Source organism: Tachysurus vachellii, chromosome 15, assembly GCF_030014155.1.
Source record: "Tachysurus vachellii isolate PV-2020 chromosome 15, HZAU_Pvac_v1, whole genome shotgun sequence".
Lineage (NCBI taxonomy): Eukaryota > Metazoa > Chordata > Actinopteri > Siluriformes > Bagridae > Tachysurus > Tachysurus vachellii.
This window is the reverse complement of record NC_083474.1, coordinates 4,705,247-4,727,208: the sequence shown is the minus strand read 5'-3', so window position 1 is coordinate 4,727,208 and position 21,962 is coordinate 4,705,247. Positions and strand designations below refer to the sequence as shown.

The window sequence follows — 21,962 nt, the reverse complement described above, 5'->3', positions numbered from 1 at the left end:
CACGCATTATTACTTTACATAATTTTTGCATTTTTCACACCTACCTAAAACTTTTGCATATTATATAAAACTCACTATTATTATTATTATTATTATTATTATTATTATTATTATTATTATAAATGGCAAGCAGTGTACAGCATGAGGAGTTTTACCAGTCACTGAAAGCTTGCTGTGTGGATGGAGTAATTTTAGCCTTTGTTTGGGATGAACCTTGCCCCTTTTTAGCTGATGCAGCTTCTACTTTAACAAACCCATCATTATTATTATCCTTGCTGTGTTATGCTTCAAGGGGGTAATCAAATTAGTGGTGTTTTGGTGGCAATGCAAACCTTTCAAATTGCAGTTCTGTTGTAATTGTGACCCAATTCAAAGTAATTCCACCCAATTTTTTTATGTGGTTGTTGTTAAATAATTGTTTTTAACATCTGCTACCTATTATTGGCTGATACGTTGTTGCATCTCATACACACATGCATGTAAATGAGTATTCAGACCCTTTATTCAGTACATACTCATACTCAGTACTTATTCAGTGGATTTGTAGCCATTCGATAATTGTCTTAACTGTGGAGTTGAGGCATTGTCATGCATAAATGTGAACATTTGCTCAAGTCAGAGATCATATGCATTCTAGAGCAGGACTTATTTACAGACCTCTCTGTATTTAGCTCCTTTCCCTTAATTCTGGCTAGTCCCCGCAAACTCTTTTTCCATATCATGTCTCTGAATTTACCACAGGCTCCAGGCAAGTAGTTGAAATATCTCAAGAGTGCAAGATGCAGTTGAGCTGAATTTTGAGTGCCTTAACATAGGGTCTGAACTTAATTATATTAATTATATAAACGCTAATTAACACATTTCAGTTTTTATTTTTAATATATTTTCAAAGGTCTTTTAGCTTAGTTATTATTGATTATTTTTGTCTTGATTAATGATATGTATATATAATGTATTTCAAATGAAATACATTATATATGTATATATAATGTATTTCAAATGAAATATACAATACAGTAAAGTGTGCAGTGCAAAATGTGATTAGTCTATATACTCTTTAAAGTGTACATACAGTATCTAATAATAATATTCCTGATCTACTAATTCCATTAGTCTCTCTTTGTCTGACTGACTTCTTTATTCTCCATTATTTCAGACCCACTGAATGCCAGGTTTATTCATGTAAGAATTTATTAATTCTGAAGAAAAACATGGATCATAGAACATTTTGCAGTTCAGTTATAATAAACACTTATTTAAAAGTTACTAGCTGATTATATTATAGTGAAACCTTAAATATTACATTAATAATTTTGCATATTAAGTGTTTGAAAAAAAATCCTGCAAATTCAAGTACTGCAGTGTTTCAGACAGAATGCACTTGAAATCAGGTCACTGGGAAAATGGGTAGAAAATGAGACACTGATTTTGGTCTGAGCAGGTTCCCACCTGGTCGACCAGATCAGCAAATGTCACTGTGCATAAGTGGAAACCCATCAATAGACCAATGAGACGACATAAAGAGCAAGCAACAAATGCTGTACCAACAGGGACAAAAGGTTTTAGTGTGAGTTCAAATGGACACATGTCATATATTTACTGGAAGCATTATATATGTTTGCCATCTGTTTTGCTTGCTGGAATTAATGCCTTCACAGTAGCAATCAGTAAGTCCTTGTGGAAACCCAACATTTATAATAAACATATTGATTAGCGAACAGATTCCATGTGTTAATATGGTAAATTGTAGATCTATTATTTTTTTTATTTTCCTTCCTACTCTGTAGAAGTGTATCTGTGTTACTCAAATGCATTTCAGATACACTGTTTTCTGGGTTTTCTGTGTATTTGGCCAACATGGGTGTTGAAGTGCTCTTTCTGAGAACAGATTCTCATAACCTGTTTCTCTTTGAATGTTCAGTGAGGTTGAAAACCTTTTGCCATCTCCTCCATGACACTCATGAACTTATCATCTTCTAGCTGGGAACTATGTGTCCAGGCTAGTGGCAGATGGGCTGATACCATTCTCCGATCTATAACACGCACAAAAGAGAATTAAGACATTAGTTAAATAAGAAGCATTTTTAACCCAAAATGACAGTTTTTTCAATACATTTAACAAGTTTCCTAAACTCTTAACATGGCTAGCACAACATCCAACCATTGTAGGCTATACAATTAACACACATCTTGTTGGATACAGTTAACACCAATTTAAAATGCTTGAACTTGAATGAGAAACAGCTTATTGCCGTTATGCAAATATATAAATCACAGCTGATTCCCATCTAGGAACCACACTCAGGTGTTGAGGTTTTTTCAATCGCATGATCATATGTTCTTGTGTGGAAAAAGAACAATATAGAGCAACACAAAGAGAGAAAGAGAAAGAGAAAGAGAGAGAGAGAGAGAGAGAGAAAGAAAGAAAGAAAAGAAAAGAAAATGTCTGCACGAGGGAGAGACAAGTACCAGGACAAGGGAGAGGAGTTAGAATGCGTGGTGGCGCTCAAAGAAGGACCAGAGCTAGGGTACTAGCTAACTGATCAAATAAGAGCTACTCTCATTGACCATGTCATAAACCATGGGCTATCATGCAGAGAGGCTGGTGAACAAGTACAGCCAAATCTTAGCCGGGACACAGTGGCATCCATTGTCAGTAATTTCAGAGAAACCAACAGGTAGGATATTGCTTCTCCTACAGCAAAGTGTAAATGATTTTACCATTTACTGTATTAGAGTGACTGTATGCCTCCGGTCTCTAATATGTAACTGTATTTTGTCCCTCTAAGGATTCAACGTCTACCTCCCTCAGAATGTGGCCAAATGCAGAAGACCGGGCAGATTAGAAGATTACTTTTTTTTTTTTTTTTTTTACAGTATTATAATTCCGGTGCTTTTTCTGTTTGTATATCTTGCAGTAATGTCCTTTTGCAAATAAAGTTTTTACTGCAGCAATTCTGTGTCTGTATTGTTTTTTACATAAACTGTACATTTTATAAAGCTACTTTGAGATGGTCATTCATTTTTTTGTATTGAGTTTCTGCAGCAAAAGAAACAAAATGCATTCATTTACTAAACCCAACAAAACAAAAATGTAGAGAGGCTTCAAAAGAAATAATGCAGTTTCTGTAATTTCAGCTGATGATAGTGTTTTTCTTTTGTCATTGTGTTATGATTGACTAAATGTTCCTGTTGGAAGAGAACATGTGTTAGTGTTTTGAAAAATTATTTGATTTTAAAACATGTTTGCAGTGTTTTGTTAGACATCGTGTATTGTGTTAGTTTATTATTGTATTTTGAAAATTAGTTTTGGGGTTTAGTTTACAATGTGTGATTTTGAGCATGAAATTAACCGTTTTGCCAATTGTGTGTTTTAGTTGTGTTGGTGCGTTAAGAGTTTAGGAAACATGTTAAATGTATTGAAAAAACTGTCATAGCCATTGTAAAAAACTGTAAGCTAAATAAAAGTGTAATTCTAAACAACTACTTCTTTCTAACCTACATTTTTTATATATATATATTGTCATATCTTCTTTCTGTCCACATTAAGAAACTGCAGCTCCCTCTTTTCCCACACATTTGCAATGATTTGGAGTATGTCTTTGCCCAATCACTCTGGTTCTTTTTCAATAAGAATTGTGAGTGTTTAGTATGATCTCTAAAATCATCCTCATAAGAAATCAGTATTGGCTAAAGCAGTTAATCTCCTTTCTTGGTTTGAATTGTGGCTGTTTCTGTTTTCACACCAAGACAATGCATCTGCAGTCTGCATCCATACATTCCGGACAAAATTCCTTCAACAGGTGTGGCAAACTAACCCAACATTCATTCATCAGCACCTTGTGACTCCCATTCACACCAGCCTGTGAGTACACCCCTGCTTCCAGCTGTCGAATGAGATTTCTACATGTTAGACTTTTTTAGACATTTTTAATGAAAAAATTAAGCTTCCCATACTTAAGTTGTGTGTAAATAATGGAATGTATGACTCCTTCGTAATGGGTGGTAAAACACTGCTCAATGAAACTGTCACTGTTGTATACACCAAGCATGAAGATTTTCTTTTTACTAATTAGGTCAGCAGAACCTGCATTTATCATTTTTCTTGCTATTAAGTGTTCTGCATTATAATGTGTTCTTTTTTCATTATAGTGTGATCTTTTTTTTATCTTTCCTCACTATGATAAAGTATACATTCATTATATCAAGATGCTGTGGGGATTTATTTTCTTCAATAGCAGTTGTTTTAACATCATGATATTAAGTGACACCATGATATAAAGTGATTATTTGAGTTACTAGCATGGTGTTTCTCCTATGATCTCTCTGGTTATTGTTTTTTGGTCCACCAAAATGCTGCTCAATGAACGTTTTTTTATACAGTTATCTGTAAAATCTAGTGACTATTTTGTCTGAACATTCCATAAATTCTCAGGTTGCCTGTCTGTCTGTCTGTCTGTCTGTCTGTCTGTCTGTCTTTAAACTTGGTTTAACTATGGTGTGAACTTAGGTGTGCATTCTATTGCATTAAATTGATGCCTATATACAATTATGCATTGTATGCATATTGTTCATACCTTGAAAGAATCTTCCACTGGGATTTGCCACAGCAGCCTCAGACACTGCAAGCCACACCAGTGTGTCAGCACCCTGTTCTGGTGTTCGCAAACGCTCCTTCATTGAGCGGTAGAAGTCAGGCATAGCATTTGCAATCACTAGTAACAGAGAGATGAAAAAGAGATGAAAAAGAGTTGTCATTGAAAGAACTAGCTCAGACTATTTCAAGTATTTGCAATCAAGTATTCAAGTATCAATTATCAAGAGTGTAATTACTTGGTGTGTCCACCCAACCAGGATGCATTACTGAAAAGTGAATGCTGGGGTGAGTTTTAGCAAACTGTTCTGTTATCACCACTTGCTGCCTCTGAAAAAAAAACAATGTTAAACTAAAACATACTAAATAAAATATAAATGCTGTTCATTACCATAAACAAGCTCAGAATCCTAGTGCCAAACAAATATGCTTTGTGCTGTGGGGCAGTTTTAATTGCACTGTGGGTATATATATTTTTTATTTTTTTCCCACAAATGTATTCCAGTGCTATTGATTTGTATACCTTGTTTTGTGCATACACCATAGTGCCATCATATCTGCCTCTCTGGGACTGCAAATTTCCTGTGCGCAGTTTCTGGACCAACATTCCCCCAGATGTCACTGTGATCTGAGAGACATTACTGTAGTCAGAAAGACAGATATTTTTCTAGACCCATGTATCTGTGTTCTAAGAGACAAAACACACACTTACCACTCTGGGGTCAGGGCTCTTTTCCAACATGGGAATTAGGCTCTTGATGAGAATGTACATGGCTGGGGAAACAGATATTTTCAAAGGGCAGGAGAATAATACAAGGAAATACATTAAAACGAAAATACTTGTGAGTATATGAAGCAGAGAGTAAACAATGATATATTTAGCAAAAAAGCAAATTTTCATATTTTTTTATGGCACGAATGTTGTATTAGGGAAATCACATGCTATAAGAAAAGGACGACTTTTATACCACCCACGCCAGTCATACTTCACTCACCAAGTGAGTTAATGGCAAAACTCTTCTCAATGCCATCTGCATTCACTTCTCTCTTAGTCATCATACAACCTGCATTATTGATCTGCAGATAAAAAACAGTTTATAAGCAGTCAGTCCATTGCTGCATTAATTACATTCCTTATTCCTGTAATGGGCTGAAGGAAAGATCACTCACCAGTACATTAAGGGTTTTGTATCTTTTTTTAAATCCCTCTGCAAACTCCCATACCTTCTTGGTCTCAGATAGGTCCAGAATGTGCACATAAACTTCCTGAAGTAACACACTCAGAATCAGCACCATCATATTTTCACAACAACCTTTGTTACATGCACCAAACAGGCAGTATTCTTAAGAGAGAATAAAACATCAGTCGAATCAGTAAATTGTATTGGTGAATCTAATGGAAATGTTTGCTTAGTAACTGAACAGTTTTGTAAAATAAGTGATTAATTAAATAAAACAAGAATTCAGGCCACCTTCTCTGACATTACACACCAAGCTCTGTCATGTCTATGCACGGGTCACCTTCAAGATTATTATCTGCATGTCATTTAAAGAGGATGTCAAGATAAATGAAACGTGTAAATCTGAAATGAGTGGAAATCCGAGTGGTGCACAATGACGATCCTGAGGTTATGTGAACCTATATAATAAGTGCACCGTAGTATCTTTTATGCTGTAGCTGTACCCATCAACCACTGCCTGTGATTTCCCCTCTAAAAATAAAATAAATAAATAATATTTTTAACAAAAAAGTTTTTGTTGTTCTTTCTTCATTTCTAATACAAATAATAACCTGGTACTGATGCACCAGAAGATTATTTATTTAAATAATAAAGTTTTTTGCCTTTTGCTTTTACACTGAAGCTTTTTTGGCAGCTTCTTGTGGTCCAACATTATAAAAAGGCTAATATTTATAATAAATATATTATTTTGATTTGACTTTTTATTTGTTTAATTTGTATGTATGTGTGAATGTAAAATGGGAAAAATCCAAACGCAGTAGTGCACCCATACAACCTGTTTGCTAATTCCCGAAGCTCATGACCAAGAACAGTTAAATGCCTACTCCAATTAAAATTCAGGTAACTAAGTAACTAATGTGGATACTTCATGTGAAAGTTCATCAATTTGACACATTTGCTAAACTTTTTTGCAGATTAATGATAAGAATTATCATTTCAGAAGAATCCAAGTATTAAAATGTGTGACACCTCTGACTATGATGGTGTCTTCGACCCGGCTGATCAGAACTAACATAATATGTTTTACAAGTAGTAGATTTTTATTTGTGTAAATAGTATGTTCTGTACGGTCTGTATAGATTTAGTGTTTATGGAGAAAAACAGCATTATTGCACAGCTGGAAGTTATATATGATCTCACTTTGTTTCCAGACTCCTTGATAATCTCAGCTCTGGATTCCTCTGCCTTGTCCTTGTTTCTGCATACCATGTGAATTGTACCACCTGAAATGTGGGGAGCACAAAATGTCAACATGTAAATAATAAACTAAATGCAGAATAAACCACTAATACAAATATCAAATCACACCTCAGTACAGACTCTGTACAGGGAAAGTCTAACTAGATTTTTGGTACTGTATAATATATTTAGATTTGTACTACAAACTACACACACTTTTGTACCTTTTTTTGCAATAGCCATGGCCAGTGCTTTGCCAATGCCACTGTTAGCTCCAGTGATCAAGAATGATCGGCCTGCCACAGACACTTCTACATCTTTTTCTATAAAGTGTTTTGATGCAGACTCAAATGCTGCCCTGGAACAAACACACAACAATTTTTTTAAAGGCTGGTACACAAATATATCCCAATTGAGAATTATATAGTTATATCTATATAATATCTAATAGTTAAAGCTGTAGCAAAATAAAATAAAATGTCCAGTTAGCATACTGAAACTTTTATTTTTAAAAATCTATTATACATTTCCCCTGCTTTCTTGATGTTAATCCTAAAGCCATCACCACAATAAAACATTGTTTGATATTATAAGTAAATATTCCAAAGGTTATTAAATGATTACATTTAATTAATTAAATGACATCTATACTAAATAACAGAATAAGCACAAGTAAAAACTGGGATGTCACTTAGCTAACAAGCACAAGTCAGGACATCTCTGTGATGCCACTCAAAGAATGAATATGTGGCTTTGTCCACTCAACCCAGAGTCACCGGGTGGAGGGACAGAGGGCACGAGGTGGCACTGGGACGCTAGCTCCACTCAGTAAATGAGCACACTGTTAAAGTGTTAAGCAGTGTCTTCTGAGGCATATTGGGTCGCTGTGTGTCATCACAGTAGTAAAATTCAAACAAAAGGGATATTTAGATAGAGACAGTAAAAAAAAAAATCTGGAAAAACAGCAATTACTGGAGATGTAGAATGAGATGAGCAGTGTTGGCTCATCCATGGGGCAGGTGGAGCAGATCCCAACCATATATACCAGCCAAATAACAACTGCTAATTTTAAAATATACAAAATGAGCACTTCCATCCACAGTTGGAAGGTACCTACTTTCAATTATTTCCCTGATCAGATGTGAAGTTTACACTGTTATCTCGCTGATTAAACAGTCAAGATTTTAATATGTTTTAGATTGTAATTACAAGCAAACAGAAAAAAATATACTTGCTCCAAAAATTAGAGCAATCAGTAAAGATATGGTTAAAAATGATGTGCATCTGAAAAACAAGTAATTTAAATGGGGCATAATTAACACAGAGGTGTTATGTCAGAGATGTTCAGGTTAATCAACAAAATTGCCTGACTTTTTGTTAGGCACAGTAGATATAATAAGAAAGTCTACACACCCTACAAACCAACAATGTCAGATGACTTTCTCCACTGTACATGTGGCATAGCAGGCAACAAAATTCAAGGAAAAAATAAAAAATAAAACACTTACCATAATGTGATTGCACAAATGTGCACACCTTTTATAATGTGTAAAGTAACCAATAGTATTGAAACTTGTGTTGGGAAGTGATTATAATACATCTGAATGAAGTGATTCTGGTTAGAGCAAAATAGAATTGTTAAGAGTTGTTTCTGTAGAGTTTTCTTGATATCTTGTAGCTGCTGTTGGCTGAAACCAAGGTTCACAACGAGTAGAACGCCATAAAGAACACCATCAGCAAGTGAAGAAAATGAGGCACCACAGTGTTATTACAAAGAACACAATGTCCCTCCAAAACTGATGAGAGGACAATTTTTTTTTGTATCCTTAGTAACCCTGTTTGTATTTGTTTTACACTTGAAGTTTGTTGGGTATTATATCAAAAACATCTGACATGATTTATTTTGGCTTAAATTTTACATTACAAAACTAGCAAAACAGGTGAATGTAAAGGTAATGTGTAGTAGCCTATTCTGTACTTTAATAAACTGAAGTTCATTCCTTCATTCATCCATCTGTCTTTCTTATTGACCTGATCCCAGCAGCACTGGTCAAAGGCACACAAAAGGAATTTTAGTTTATTGCAGAGCAACAATACCACATTCCTGGGAGGTGGGTGGAAACTGAAGGAGACAGAGGAAGCCCTCATTAACATGCAATGATCTGTACAAACCAACTTCCTATCAAGCTGGGATATGTAATAAAAGAATTTCACTGTGCAGAATATGTATGAATTTGTGACAAAGTCTTCAAATCTGGAGCTATGAGGCAGCATCCACCTCCACCATGAACAGCACTGTTACTCCTCAGCCTATTTTATTTTCTGCAGTTTTCTGCAATACAGACTACAAAAAAAATTCAAAATCAATACAGACTAAACACTAAAGACAAATTATGCATTTTGCAGATATTTTCAGATAGAAAATAGAATTTGAATCTCTGGTGACGCATATTTATGCAGCTTTCCCAAACTTTGCCCAACCAGCAGCTTTTCCCAAACTCATATACGCATACTGTATGCACACTTCAGGGCTCCTGTTCTCTGCCTCACTCCTTGCTTTCCTTCATTCTTTTAAATTTTCTATTTCCATTTCCATTTTCACTCTTATTTTTTTCTCTTTCCATTTTCTCTATAAATTTTTTGTGGTTCCTTGCTTATGAAAAATCAAAAAGGTTCATAAACAGCTGCAGTTTATACCGGTCAACAATATCCTAGGTGAAAAGAGAACGCTGAACGATTTCGGGTACATTACTTAAGTTTGAATTTCAGACAACGTTTAACAACATATTTCTGATTTTCATTCACAGGGGGAAAACAAAGTGACTGTGCGGGCGACATTGGTAATAGTATTAATTATTAGTGACCATAGGTTAAAGGTGCGTCTCTTAGCTGGGCAAGAAGAATTCTATTTAAGGCCTATTTTCGCACAATAATAAATTGTTAAACTGCTTATCATACGAAAGGGAATTCATTATAACCATACAAATTTCTGTATATTAATATTTGAATACGTTTAGCAGTATACGTGTAAAAGATGCAACAGTTTTGTTTCTTACTTGGTAAATTCGATGCATCCTTTCAGAAACCACGCTGAGTTACGGTACAAAGACATAGTTAATAACAACGCAATCCGCTGCCTTGCTGTCCCTTTGCCTGTCTGTCAATCGCTCCCACACTCTGCGCACGATGGCTTTCTTTTTAAAGGGTCTTCACATGAGCGCGCATGGAAAAGCGCCATTTGTCGTCAGCCGCCGTCTAGTGGCAAGAAATCAAGACGATTGACAAAAACTGCTTCATAATTCGCAAGCCCGTAGGCAGGGGGGTTCGGGTGGTTCGACCGAACCCCCCTCACTGCCAAAGGTCCAGAATTTAAGTCGGTTTTTTATGTGATTATTGTCAACATTGTTTTAATCAATGCTTGTGACAAATATTCTGGGTTGCTGTCACAAATTAATGATACATTATTGTAGCTGGACGTGTGTGTGTGTGTGTGTGTGTGTGTGTGTGTGTGCGCCGCGCGTGCAGTTCAGAGAGAGTTCTCGCACTTTTTAAAGCAACGGTGAAGCATCGCCTCTGAATGATGGGGGAGGGGTTTTATATATATATATATTTATATATATTTATTGTTTGATAGATATATATATATATATATATATATATATATATATATATAGATATATAGATATAGGTATATAATTAAAAGGATTTCTATATTTTATCCACTCAATAGTCTACAATATAATATCCATATAAACGTAGCGTTATAATAATAATAAAACATAGTGGGATATTCAGTGATATTGGCTGTAATATCGACTTTTGTGATTGGCCAATACCGGCAGACTGGAGCCAATGGAAATGCTTCTCTCCTTCGGTGCGCGTCTTTATTCCTCTGAGAACTTCACAGCAGACCGCTTGAGGTAAATTATCTGGAATGATTAGTATATTAATTGATTTACGATCCCTACCCAGCTAACACACCACGTACTAGTGGTGTGTTAGCTTGAAGTAAATTATCTGAAATGATTAGTATATTAATTGATTTACGATCCCTACCCAGCTAACACACCACGTACTAGTGGTGTGTTAGCTTGAAGTAAATTATCTGAAATGATTAGTATATTAATTGATTTACGATCCCTACCCAGCTAACACACCACGTACTAGTGGTGTGTTAGCTTGAAGTAAATTATCTGAAATGATTAGTATATTAATTGATTTACGATCCCTACCCAGCTAACACACCACGTACTAGGTCCTAATTTCATTACCATAACAGTACCAAATCACTACGTCGCCACTACGGTCTCCTAACGTCGCGAGATAACCAAGTACGGTCCAGTTACTTACTATTTTGGTAATTTCATAACTGGCAACGTAACTGTTTCGTCCCAGGGAGGTAATTTCATTACTATTACAATTATATAAACATTCATTTCCTTTTTTATTTAGTTAAGACTTGTTAAAGCTTTGTTTAAAGCTTTAAAGCTTGTTAAAACTTTTCAGTCTCAAAGTTTCCCTTAAATAAGTCAAAATAGATTAAATACACCATGCGAGTTGCTCTTTACATGGGAAACATGTAACATATTCTCCAAATTGCATCCAAGAAGATTGGAACTGACCAGTGTACTAAATCCATAAGTGTCAAGACAAATACAGCAACAAGCAAAGAGGCATTGGACAGAGAGTCAAGAAATGATGATGAAAATAATTATTATTAATACTTCAGTAAAGTTCATTAAATCAATTCTGTTGTTAGTGTGGTCTGTAAACTTATGAACTGTTTATGGACTGACAAAGGTGGTACATGAGGTGTTTCATTCTATCCTCTATTATAAATAGAATGGACGGTTAACGCCAGTATAGTTGCGTACACTTAGCTTTATTGAACACAACAAAACCCAGTCTGTACTCTCACATGCAAACAACATGAGGCGACTGGTGTCACCCTTAATACAGTTTGTGCTGCAACAACAACCATCCCAACATCCTTTCTCTTTTTTTTTTTTCCTCTTCAAGTAACATACAACCTGAAAACACAATTTGATTCACGAACATACTGGAATGTAAATCAGAACACCATGCGTACATTTACATATGCTTCGTATTGACTGAAAATTACACAATACAAAATTATTACTGTCTTTGCATTGTTTTACTGAAGCTTCAATCTTTCCCTACACCTATTCCCTTCAAGTAAGCAACATAGAGCGTTGTCTTTACTGTTTATCTTTTTCCTTTTCCTTTTTAAGTGGCACATATGAATACAAACTCTAACTGCGGGGCGAACACATATACAAACAAAATCCCCCGGATCCCCGGAGCATACCTGTATAAAATACCCTGCTGTTTTGTTGGTGACGTACGATGTGGGCGGAGTTATAGACCTGCACAGTCAAGTTCGGACCGGTTCTAATTAGTTCAGTTGCTACGGACGAGGCAGATTATTGTTTGTTCTGATATGTGCGTCCTTGAGACTAAACCACATACAAACATACATATGCGCACACACCAACCCAAATGGAAACTGAACATGATTCAAGTGGATTTGCTAGAATAAATCGGAGAATTTGAGATATATATGTCGTGGACAATCCATTATTGCATCATCTTGTAACCTTCTGATCGAGGTTGAGGACAAGTATTGACACATCAGCATCTCACACGCATATATCTAGAACAATACCGGTAAGTATTAGGTGGTCACTTAACATAATCTTTAAGGTATTGAGGTCTAATCACTCTTCTCCCAGACCTTGTGATAGAATCAACAGGATTGATTGTGCTCGATTGTGAGCCTGTCACCCTGTCTCTGTTAACCTCTGCAGGCTGGCAAGTCACTGTTGTTTCCTCTACTGTGGTTTTGTCCCTCCTGAGGTGTCGGCGATTTCTCCTCAGAATGTTCCCTGAGTCAAGCTGAACGTCATAAGACCTGAAGTCCACAGGTTTCACTACTGTCGCATTCCTCCATGTTTCGTTGTGCACCTCAGGCTGGACATGGACTTTGTCCCCCTGCTTTAGAGGACCGAGATCCTTTGCATGTCTGTTATAATATGCGGCCTGACGGTTCCTGTTTTCAATCTGTCCTTGTTGAGTGTTAATTACCTTTGGTTGTAACAGGTTTTCATGCATTGGCATAAGACTTCTGGTTCTTCTACTGAACAATCGCTGTGCTGGGCTTGCTTTGATCACTTGTGATGGTGTGTTTCTCCAATCAAGCATAGCGAGGTATGGATCCTTCCCATCCGCTTTTGCTTTCCTCAACAGCCGTTTTGCGGTCTTTACTGCTGATTCTGCCATACCATTGCTTTGTGGGTAGGCCGGGGAGGATGTTTTGTGCTTAAATTCCCACTGTCTACTGAACTTCTTGAAATCTTCTGATGTTTATTGTGGGCCGTTGTCCGATATAACAACATCTGCGATGCCGTGTCTTGCGAAATGTGATTTCAGCTTCTGGATGACAGTGGTGGATCGTGTGTCAGGTAAGTAGTCCAACTCCCAGAAATTAGATAGGTAATCAACAGTGATCAGGTAGTTTCTGTTGTCTAAAGTGAATATATCTGTTCCCACCTTAGACCATGGGGTACTTGGTAGTTCATGAGACCACAGGGTCTCCTTCTGCTGTTTCACATCCATAGATCTGCAGATGTCACATTTTCCTATAAATGTCTTTATCTGATCATTCATCCCCAACCAATAAACACATTCTCTTGCCCTTCTTAGGCATCCCTCTATGCCAAGATGTGAGGAGTGAATGCGCTGAACAATGTCACCTCTGAGTAGGTCAGGAATCACAACTCTCTCCCCCCTGAAGACAATTCCACTCTGCGCATTTAGTTCCTCCTGAAATGAATGGAAGTGTGCAATGTCCTTTGGCAGGTCTTTTTTGCTCATTGGCCAACCTTCTTGAATGTATCTGAGCAGTGACTGCAATGTTCTGTCTTTACTAGTTTCCTCTCTAATGGCCTGGAGTCTCTCTTCTGCTATATGTACATGCTGGACCATGTTTATACTTTTGATCTCCATTTCCACTGAACTTTCTGATGCGTGTTCAGGTAAGTATGAGCGGCTCAGCGTGTCGGCTAGCAACATGTCCTTCCCTGGGATGTACTTGACCTCGATGTCATATCTCTGTAGCCTAAGTAACATTCTTGGCAGGCATTTTGGGGTGTTCAGCAGGGGTTTTCTTACTATGTTTTCCAGCGGCTTATGGTCAGAGTGTACCGTTACTTTGCGCCCATACGTATACTGATGGAATTTTTCCATACCGAAGACAATGGCCAGACATTCTTTCTCTATCTGGGCATAACCTCTCTCTGTCTGTGTCAATGCCTGGCTTCCATAAGCAACTGGTGCCCCCTCTTGAAGTAAAGCGGCCCCTAACCCAGTCTCTGATGCATCACACTGAAGTGTCAGTGGCTCATCTGGGTTGTAATATTTGAGAACTGGAGCTTTGGTGATGACGTCTTTGAGCCGTGCGAATGCCTGCTCATGAGCATCTGACCATTCCCAAATACTGTCTTTATGGGTTAATTGCCGTAGTATCTCACAGCCATCTGACAGGTGGTCACAGAATTTTGAGAGATAGTTAACCATGCCCAGGAGCCTTTGGACACCTTTGACGTCCGTTGGGCGTGGCATGTCTCTGACTGCTCTTGCCTTTTCGGGATCCACTCTGAGCCCATCTGTGGTAAGTAAATGTCCAATGTACGGAACCTCACTTTTCCGCAGTTGCAACTTCTCTGCGTTCAATTTGATGTTCTTTTCTCTACATCTATTTAGAAGTGCTTTCAGTTTGTCATCATGGTCCTGGTTTGCTGCTTCTATTGTCTCACCCTCTCCTGTGATGAGGATGTCATCTGCTATGATGTATATGCCTCTCAACCCTTCCAAAGCTTGGCTGAGTTTTCGTTGAAACACCTCCGGTGCCGGACTGATGCCCATTGGCATCCTCAGCCATATGGCACATACAGATGGCTGAGGATGCCAATGGGCATCATTTTTTACGTCACACACAGTGAAAACCTTTGCCCTCGACAAGTCTGGTAATATGTCATCTATTGTCGGCAGAGGAAAATGGCATCTTCTCAGAGCTCTGTTGAGTGGTCTTGGATCTATGCATATCCTGAGGTTTCCTGATGCCTTCTTAACAATAACAAGACTGCTGATCCACTCTGTACTACAGTCAACTGATGTAATGATCTCTCTTCTTTGAAGATCCCTTAGCTCTGCTTTAAGTGGTGCCATCATCGCCACAGGAACTCTTCTCTTTGGCAGTTTCACTGGGGTTACTGTGGGGTCTGCTTCTATCTTATAGGCACCCTCCAGACATCCATCTCCCTGGAACACATCTGCATAGTCTTTCCTGATATCATTCATGCTCCACATTCCATTTTTCTCATAATCTTTGGTGACAATGCTATCCACAGCCATGATGTTTTCATACTGTACTTTCACTAGATTCATGGCTTGTACTGCCCTGCTGCCCAGTAGTGGCACTGCGGACTCCTCATCTACAACCATGAATTCTAATTCGTACAGTTTCTTGTTTCTAGGATTTCTTAGTTTAACTTTACATTTTCCCAATGGGTGCAGTGTGCTTTTATTGTACATCACCAGCACTTGCTCAGTCTTTTCAATTTGTGTGTCTAGGTTTAACCAGTTGACAAGTGATGTTACAGCTGGCCCCACAATCTAACTGAAACTTTACCTGTTCTTTTCCCAGGAGCATGGCAGCAAAAAGCTTTGAATGAAGTTTACTGTTTCTGCCGTCACGCACAAGATGTCCTCATAACTGTTATCATCTGACTCTGTAATAGTGTGTACTATTTTTCCTTTCTGCATTTTAGTTCTGCACATAGAGGCGAAATGATTGTCTTTCCCACATTTTTTGCACTTTTTCCCATATGCAGGACATTTGTGTTTATTTCTTTCATGCATTTTCCCACAAAACTTGCAGTTTATAATGCTCTTACTTTTCTCTTTCCTCACTTCCTGTTGTACAGCGTGTACTTCCTCTGTCTCCCGACCTTCAATTGTTCTACTAATTTCCCGCGACAGCTCTGTTGCCCTGCAGATTTGCACACATTTTTCCAAAGTCAAATCCTGCTCCCTTAAAAGTCTTTCTCTCAAAACAAAGCTGGATATGCCACAAACAATTCTATCGCGGATCAAAGAGTCTTTAATCTGGCCGAAATTGCACGTGCTAGCAAGCATTCTTAAATCCGTTACATATTTGTCAATGTTCTCGTCTGAGCCCTGATTTCTGACAAAAAAACGGTACCTCTCCACTGTCTCGTTCACTTTTGGACTGCAGTGGTCATCCAGTGCATTTATTAATCTTCTTACTGTCCGATCTGGTGACGAGGAGGGGATCAGGGTCTCGCACAGCTCTCTTCCCGCCTCCCCGATGAGATAACTGAACACTTTCAATTTGACTGCTTCGCCAGCATCCGCCAAAGTGAGATCCATATACAGTGCGAATTCTTCTTTCCACAATTTCCATGATTTTGCCAGATTAGTTGAGTCTAGGCTAAGGGCTTGTGGTGGTCTCAGTCCCAGTGTATTCTCCATCCGCACTGCCCATGACTCCGCTCGCTCTACCATACGCAGCCGGTGTCTATCGTTGTGTCTGTTAATCTCTGTGCTTGTCCTTTTCACAAAGCACCGCTGCCACCATGTTTCATTCTATCCTCTATTATAAATAGAATGGACGGTTAACGCCAATATAGTTGCGTACACTTAGCTTTATTGAACACAACAAAACCCGGTCTGTACTCTCACATGCAAACAACATGAGTGTCACCCTTAATACAGTTTGTGCTGCAACAACAACCATCTCAACATGAGGAACCATAAAATGATGTAAAAAAGCTTTTTTCCGAGATTTCTGACAAACACACTGTGTCCTATCATGTTTCACCGAAACAAGGTGAAACAGCCCTTTTCAAGTTTGTCAGATGTGTGCTTATTTAAGGTTGCACGAAAAATCACTATAGGAAGGCGCTAGAGCGCTGAGACTGCGGGAAACGCGTTTTCAGCTCCTGAGAAGAACTTTTGTACATGTGAGTGTGAGTGATTCACTCAAAACACATGCTGATGTGACTGATGATTTGTGTGTGGTATGATCATTTTCATGCAATCTTAGGTAAGATTGCATGAAAATGATCATACCACACACAAATCATCAGATCATCGAGTTTAAATCATATTTTTATCAGCATATTGGCCTTTAACATGAACTATTATATTTTATATTACACAGTAAAAACAGAAGTGTTAATTTAAGTCCTAAAGAGTTGAATTTGACTTTGTTTCAGATAACATTTGGTCCCGCTCTAAATCAGTGTAAAATTTACTCTTTGGTCAGTGTCAAGTTTTTAGAGTTAATTCCACTCAATATTGTGTAAAAAATAACAATGAAATGTGTAAAAGTATTTAACACTGTAGTTTAGTCACACTGTTAAGAGTAATATAATTACACAGTATAGAGTTAATTTATCTACAATTTTACTTTAAAAAATGACACTTTAAGTGTAATATTTACTTTTCATTTCTCTACAGTGTTTTAAAATAAATAAAAACAAGCACAATAACACTAGATCACAGAACTCAATTTATTGCAAAAAAAAGCATTTCAACGTCATTGAATTTAAAGAATTACAACATCATTGCAAACCCATTGCAAACCCAAAACAGAAACACGTATAACATCATAAAAATGTTTACCAGAGAAAGCAATATGGCACGCTTCAGAAAAAGGGTCCTGCCTGTACATAGCCCATGAATTACCTTAAAGTGCTTAACAAGGTTGTTTGGACTTCCATGGTCACTTTTGCAAAGAAAACACTTCATAGTTTTCTCTCAACTAATGCACCATTCTCGCCTGCAACTTTGCAACTCTAGGAGTCTCCTTTGTTTCCCCCATGTCGATGTTATAGATGGTTGTTTGCACAAAAATGAAAAAGCTGCTCAGGGAAGAACTGTATGACGTACCAAAGACGTAATGGGCTTTAAAGCGTTCGTCAAAAGCTCCAACTGAACCTGTTGCCTTGCATGGAAGTGCATGCTTGTCAACCACAATGAATGGTGCTCTGTGTGGATCCCTGGGCGAGAAGGTAGGGCTGACTGCTTTGGGTAATGTTGTCTAGATGCTGCTGCACAATGGTTCCAACCTACAACAAAACACATTCAACAGAATGGTTTTTGTGACTAACTTCTGACAATAGATCAGATCACCTCCAACTGTGCACAAGATTGAGGTGATGGAAGATATATTTTAAACAACTGTTAAAGAATTAGTTCACTTTGAAAAATGTTTTTGCTGATAACTAACTCACCCCCGTGTCATCCAAGATTCATGTCTTTCTTTCTCTAGTCGAAAATAAATAAAGGTTTTTGAGGAAAACATTCCAGGATTTTTCTCCATATAATGGACTTGCATGGTGACCAACGGTTTGAGGGTTCAAATGAAATGTCCGTCTCAATGTAGCTTCAAAGACTCAACAATCCCCGCAGAGAAATAAGGGTCTTATATAGAGAAATGATCGGCTGTTTTCAAAATAAAAATAATATATTTTTTAACTACAATTGGACTTTTCTGACGTCATGATGCCGTAATGCCGTGGCACACCTTGAGATTCTACAACACGTGTAATTGTGGTATTTTTATTTTGAAAACGAACGATCGTTTTGCTAGATAAGAACCTTATTTCTCTGTTGGGATCATATAGAGACTTTGAAGCTACATTGAGACAGACTTTGAACCCTCATTTAAACCCTCAAACCGTTGGTCACCGTTGAAGTCCATTATATGGAGAAAAATCATGGAATGTTTTCCTCAAAAACCTTAATTTATTTTCGACTGAAGAAAGAACGACATGAATCTTGGATGACATGGGGGTTAGTAAATAATCAGCAAAAAAAAAATAAAATAAAATATAAGTTAACTAACCCTTTAAGCATACCTTTTGAAATCTGATGAGCTGATCTACAGCTTGATACACAGAAAGCTTTCCCGGCCGGCCTCTTTCTACCTAGGGCAGATGGTGGTAGCAGATGAAGCAGCAGCAAGATGGCAGACATGTCACTGTCCCAGCCTACAAATAAGTAAATAAAAACCTGGTTTACATTATGCCATAGCATTCAAAACGACAACTTGCACCATTATGAAAATGTACACTACACATCTACATAACCCACAATAGCAAGTAAAACAGTTCCATTCATACCATTCTCAACTTCAGCAGCTGACTCTGCATTGCGGATCAAATCCAAGAGTTCTGTGGTGGGTACAAGTTCATGGCTTTCCTTTATAACTTTTGCTTTAAAAGTGGCTGGCCACTTCTCCAAGAATTTGTTGGCCGTGGCCTCACCAAACAGAAATCTGAAATCTTGTTCTATCTGCAATGTAGTGCACAGAAGTGATGAGTGATACCTAATGCTACATTGGATATTCTGGTGATGCAGTGAATTAAGATGTCATACCAGGCCTGGTGTGTCCAGAAATCTTGGGAAGACCAAGAAGACATCTGATGATTTGGCTTCATTGTTGACCATTGCTTGCCGATACATGAAGGTCATTTTCATCTTCTCACAGATTACTGTCTCAAAACAGTAATAGCTGCTTCCACATCCTCATCAGATGGCTCTCTGTCAAAGGTGAAGGTCTGACGAACACGGCCTGGCCCACCAACTTAAGACAAAATAAAATGTTAAAAACTCATTTCTGTATACAATTCTCAGGTCACCAATATAATCACATGTCACTGATCAGTACCTTTAGGAGATTTGCTGACTGAGGCACCTCTTTCCTCTGCTGTTTTTCTTTGTATGGTCTTCAATCTCCATGCAAGGTATCCTGAACCACTCTCTGGATCGTAGTAATGTTCGTAAGTGATTATAAATAAATTATAAAAGTTAACATTTCAAAGAGTGAATATGTGCATAATGTTGCAATAACCCTTTTACTTACATATCCATGTTGTGAGTATGGGTCTTCTAGATAGGGAAACAAAGCTACTATCCCCTTTGCATACATCACGCTGACACGTTTGGGCATATGACACGTCCTAGCATATGAATTCAAAGTTAACATCACGTGCTGGCGCCTTCCTTTCATGGTTTTTCGTGCAACCTTATATAAACACACATCTGACAAGCTTGAAAAGGACTGTTTCACCTTGTTTCGATGAAACATGATAGGACACAGTGTGTTTATGTCAGAAATCTCGGAAAAAAGCTTTTTTATATTATTTCATGGTAAATAATATAAATTATAATAGTTCATGTTAAAGGCCAATATGTTGGTAAAAAATGATTTAAACTCGAAAATCTGATGATTTGTGTGTGCTATGATCATGTTCCTGCAATCTTAGGTATCAGCATGTGTTTTGAGTGAATCCCTGCATGCATGTACAAAAGTGCTTCTCAGGAGCTGAAAACGCGTTTCCCGCAGTCTCAGCGCTCTAGCGCCTTTCTTTCATGGTTTTTCGTGCAACCTTATATAAACACACATCTGACAAGCTTGAAAAGGGCTGTTTCACCTTGTTTCGATAGTGTTTATGTCAGAAATCTCGGAAAAAAGCTTTTTTATATTATTTCATGGTAAATAATATAAATTATAATAGTTCATGTTAAAGGCCAATATGTTGGTAAAAATATGATTTAAACTCGAAAATCTGATGATTTGTGTGTGCTATGATCATGTTCCTGCAATCTTAGGTATCAGCATGTGTTTTGAGTGAATCCCTGCATGCATGTACAAAAGTGCTTCTCAGGAGCTGAAAACGCGTTTCCCGCAGTCTCAGCGCTCTAGCGCCTTTCTTTCATGGTTTTTCGTGCAACCTTATATAAACACACATCTGACAAGCTTGAAAAGGGCTGTTTCACCTTGTTTCGATAGTGTTTATGTCAGAAATCTCGGAAAAAAGCTTTTTTATATTATTTCATGGTAAATAATATAAATTATAATAGTTCATGTTAAAGGCCAATATGTTGGTAAAAATATGATTTAAACTCGAAAATCTGATGATTTGTGTGTGCTATGATCATGTTCCTGTAATTTTAGGTATCAGCATGTGTTTTGAGTGAATCCCTGCATGCATGTACAAAAGTGCTTCTCAGGAGCTGAAAACGCGTTTCCCGCAGTCTCAGCGCTCTAGCGCCTTTCTTTCATGGTTTTTTGTGCAACCTTATATAAACACACATCTGACAAGCTTGAAAAGGGCTGTTTCACCTTGTTTCGATGAAACATGATAGGACACAGTGTGTTTATGTCAGAAATCTCGGAAAAAAGCTTTTTTATATTATTTTATGGTAAATAATATAAAATATAATAGTTCATGTTAAAGGCCAAAATGGTGGTAAAAACACCCGCTTCGAATGTTATCACACTATTGAATGGATGTTATCAGTGGTTAATGTACGGTGGCCGGGAAGTGCAAAACAAATTAACAAAACCGAAAACACATTAACAAAACCCAAACCAAATTAACAAAACGGAAAACAAATTAACAAAACCCAAACCAAATTAACAAAACCCAAACCAAATTAACAAAAGCGAAAACAAATTAACAAAACCCAAACCAAATTAACAAAACGGAAAACAAATTAACAAAACCCAAACCAAATTAACAAAACCCAAACCAAATTAACAAAACGGAAAACAGATTAACAAGTCAGACAACCCGGAAGCGGTTGGTATAATTTGTGAATGGAAACTTACCATCATCGGACGAGACACCTTTCATTCACATGTATATCTTTAATGACAGTCGTCTTGTCCAATGATCGGTAAGTTTCCATTCACAAACTATACTTACTGCTTCCGGGTTGGTATAGTTTGTGATTGGACAAGACACCTGTCACTCAAAGTATACATGAAGTTCAACAGTCTGCCACAGGGAAAAGTTGGAATGGATGGATGGAATGGATTACTGTGGATTAAT

The 21,962-nt window shown here is 37.5% G+C and overlaps 2 protein-coding genes across 2 annotated transcripts; both read right to left on the bottom strand.

Moving 5' to 3' along the window:
• Nucleotides 1-1,829: 1,829 nt before the first annotated feature.
• dhrs12la (dehydrogenase/reductase 12-like a) lies at nt 1,830-10,274 on the bottom strand. Its single transcript, XM_060888970.1, has 10 exons — nt 10,071-10,274; nt 7,239-7,372; nt 6,976-7,058; nt 5,765-5,860; nt 5,590-5,671; nt 5,307-5,368; nt 5,118-5,222; nt 4,834-4,924; nt 4,578-4,715; nt 1,830-2,033 (listed from the first exon to the last, which is right to left on the bottom strand). Exons 1-10 carry the CDS (start codon nt 10,124-10,126, stop codon nt 1,918-1,920), a joined length of 963 nt encoding a protein of 320 aa, XP_060744953.1. The 5' UTR covers nt 10,127-10,274; the 3' UTR covers nt 1,830-1,917.
• Nucleotides 10,275-17,729: 7,455 nt separating this feature from the next.
• LOC132858333 (uncharacterized) lies at nt 17,730-21,788 on the bottom strand. The gene is made up of 7 exons (XM_060888632.1): nt 21,740-21,788; nt 19,988-20,084; nt 19,793-19,885; nt 19,501-19,708; nt 19,245-19,416; nt 18,981-19,112; nt 17,730-18,188 (listed from the first exon to the last, which is right to left on the bottom strand). The coding sequence occupies exons 4-7, from the start codon at nt 19,600-19,602 to the stop codon at nt 17,986-17,988; spliced, it is 609 nt and encodes a 202-aa protein (XP_060744615.1). The 5' UTR covers nt 19,603-19,708; nt 19,793-19,885; nt 19,988-20,084; nt 21,740-21,788; the 3' UTR covers nt 17,730-17,985.
• Nucleotides 21,789-21,962: the final 174 nt, after the last annotated feature.

Coding starts and splice junctions, on each gene's coding strand:
- dhrs12la (XM_060888970.1), bottom strand. CDS start 10,126: ATGTCTTTGTACCGTAACTCAGCGTGGTTTCTGAAAGGATGCATCGAA. Junction 7,373..10,070: donor GGATGCATCGAATTTACCAA/GTAAGAAACAAA, acceptor TGTTTGTTCCAG/GGCAGCATTTGAGTCTGCAT. Junction 7,059..7,238: donor CATGGCTATTGCAAAAAAAG/GTACAAAAGTGT, acceptor CCCACATTTCAG/GTGGTACAATTCACATGGTA.
- LOC132858333 (XM_060888632.1), bottom strand. CDS start 19,602: ATGAAAATGACCTTCATGTATCGGCAAGCAATGGTCAACAATGAAGCC. Junction 19,113..19,244: donor AGCTGCTGAAGTTGAGAATG/GTATGAATGGAA, acceptor ACTTATTTGTAG/GCTGGGACAGTGACATGTCT. Junction 18,189..18,980: donor AGCTCATCAGATTTCAAAAG/GTATGCTTAAAG, acceptor GTTTTGTTGTAG/GTTGGAACCATTGTGCAGCA.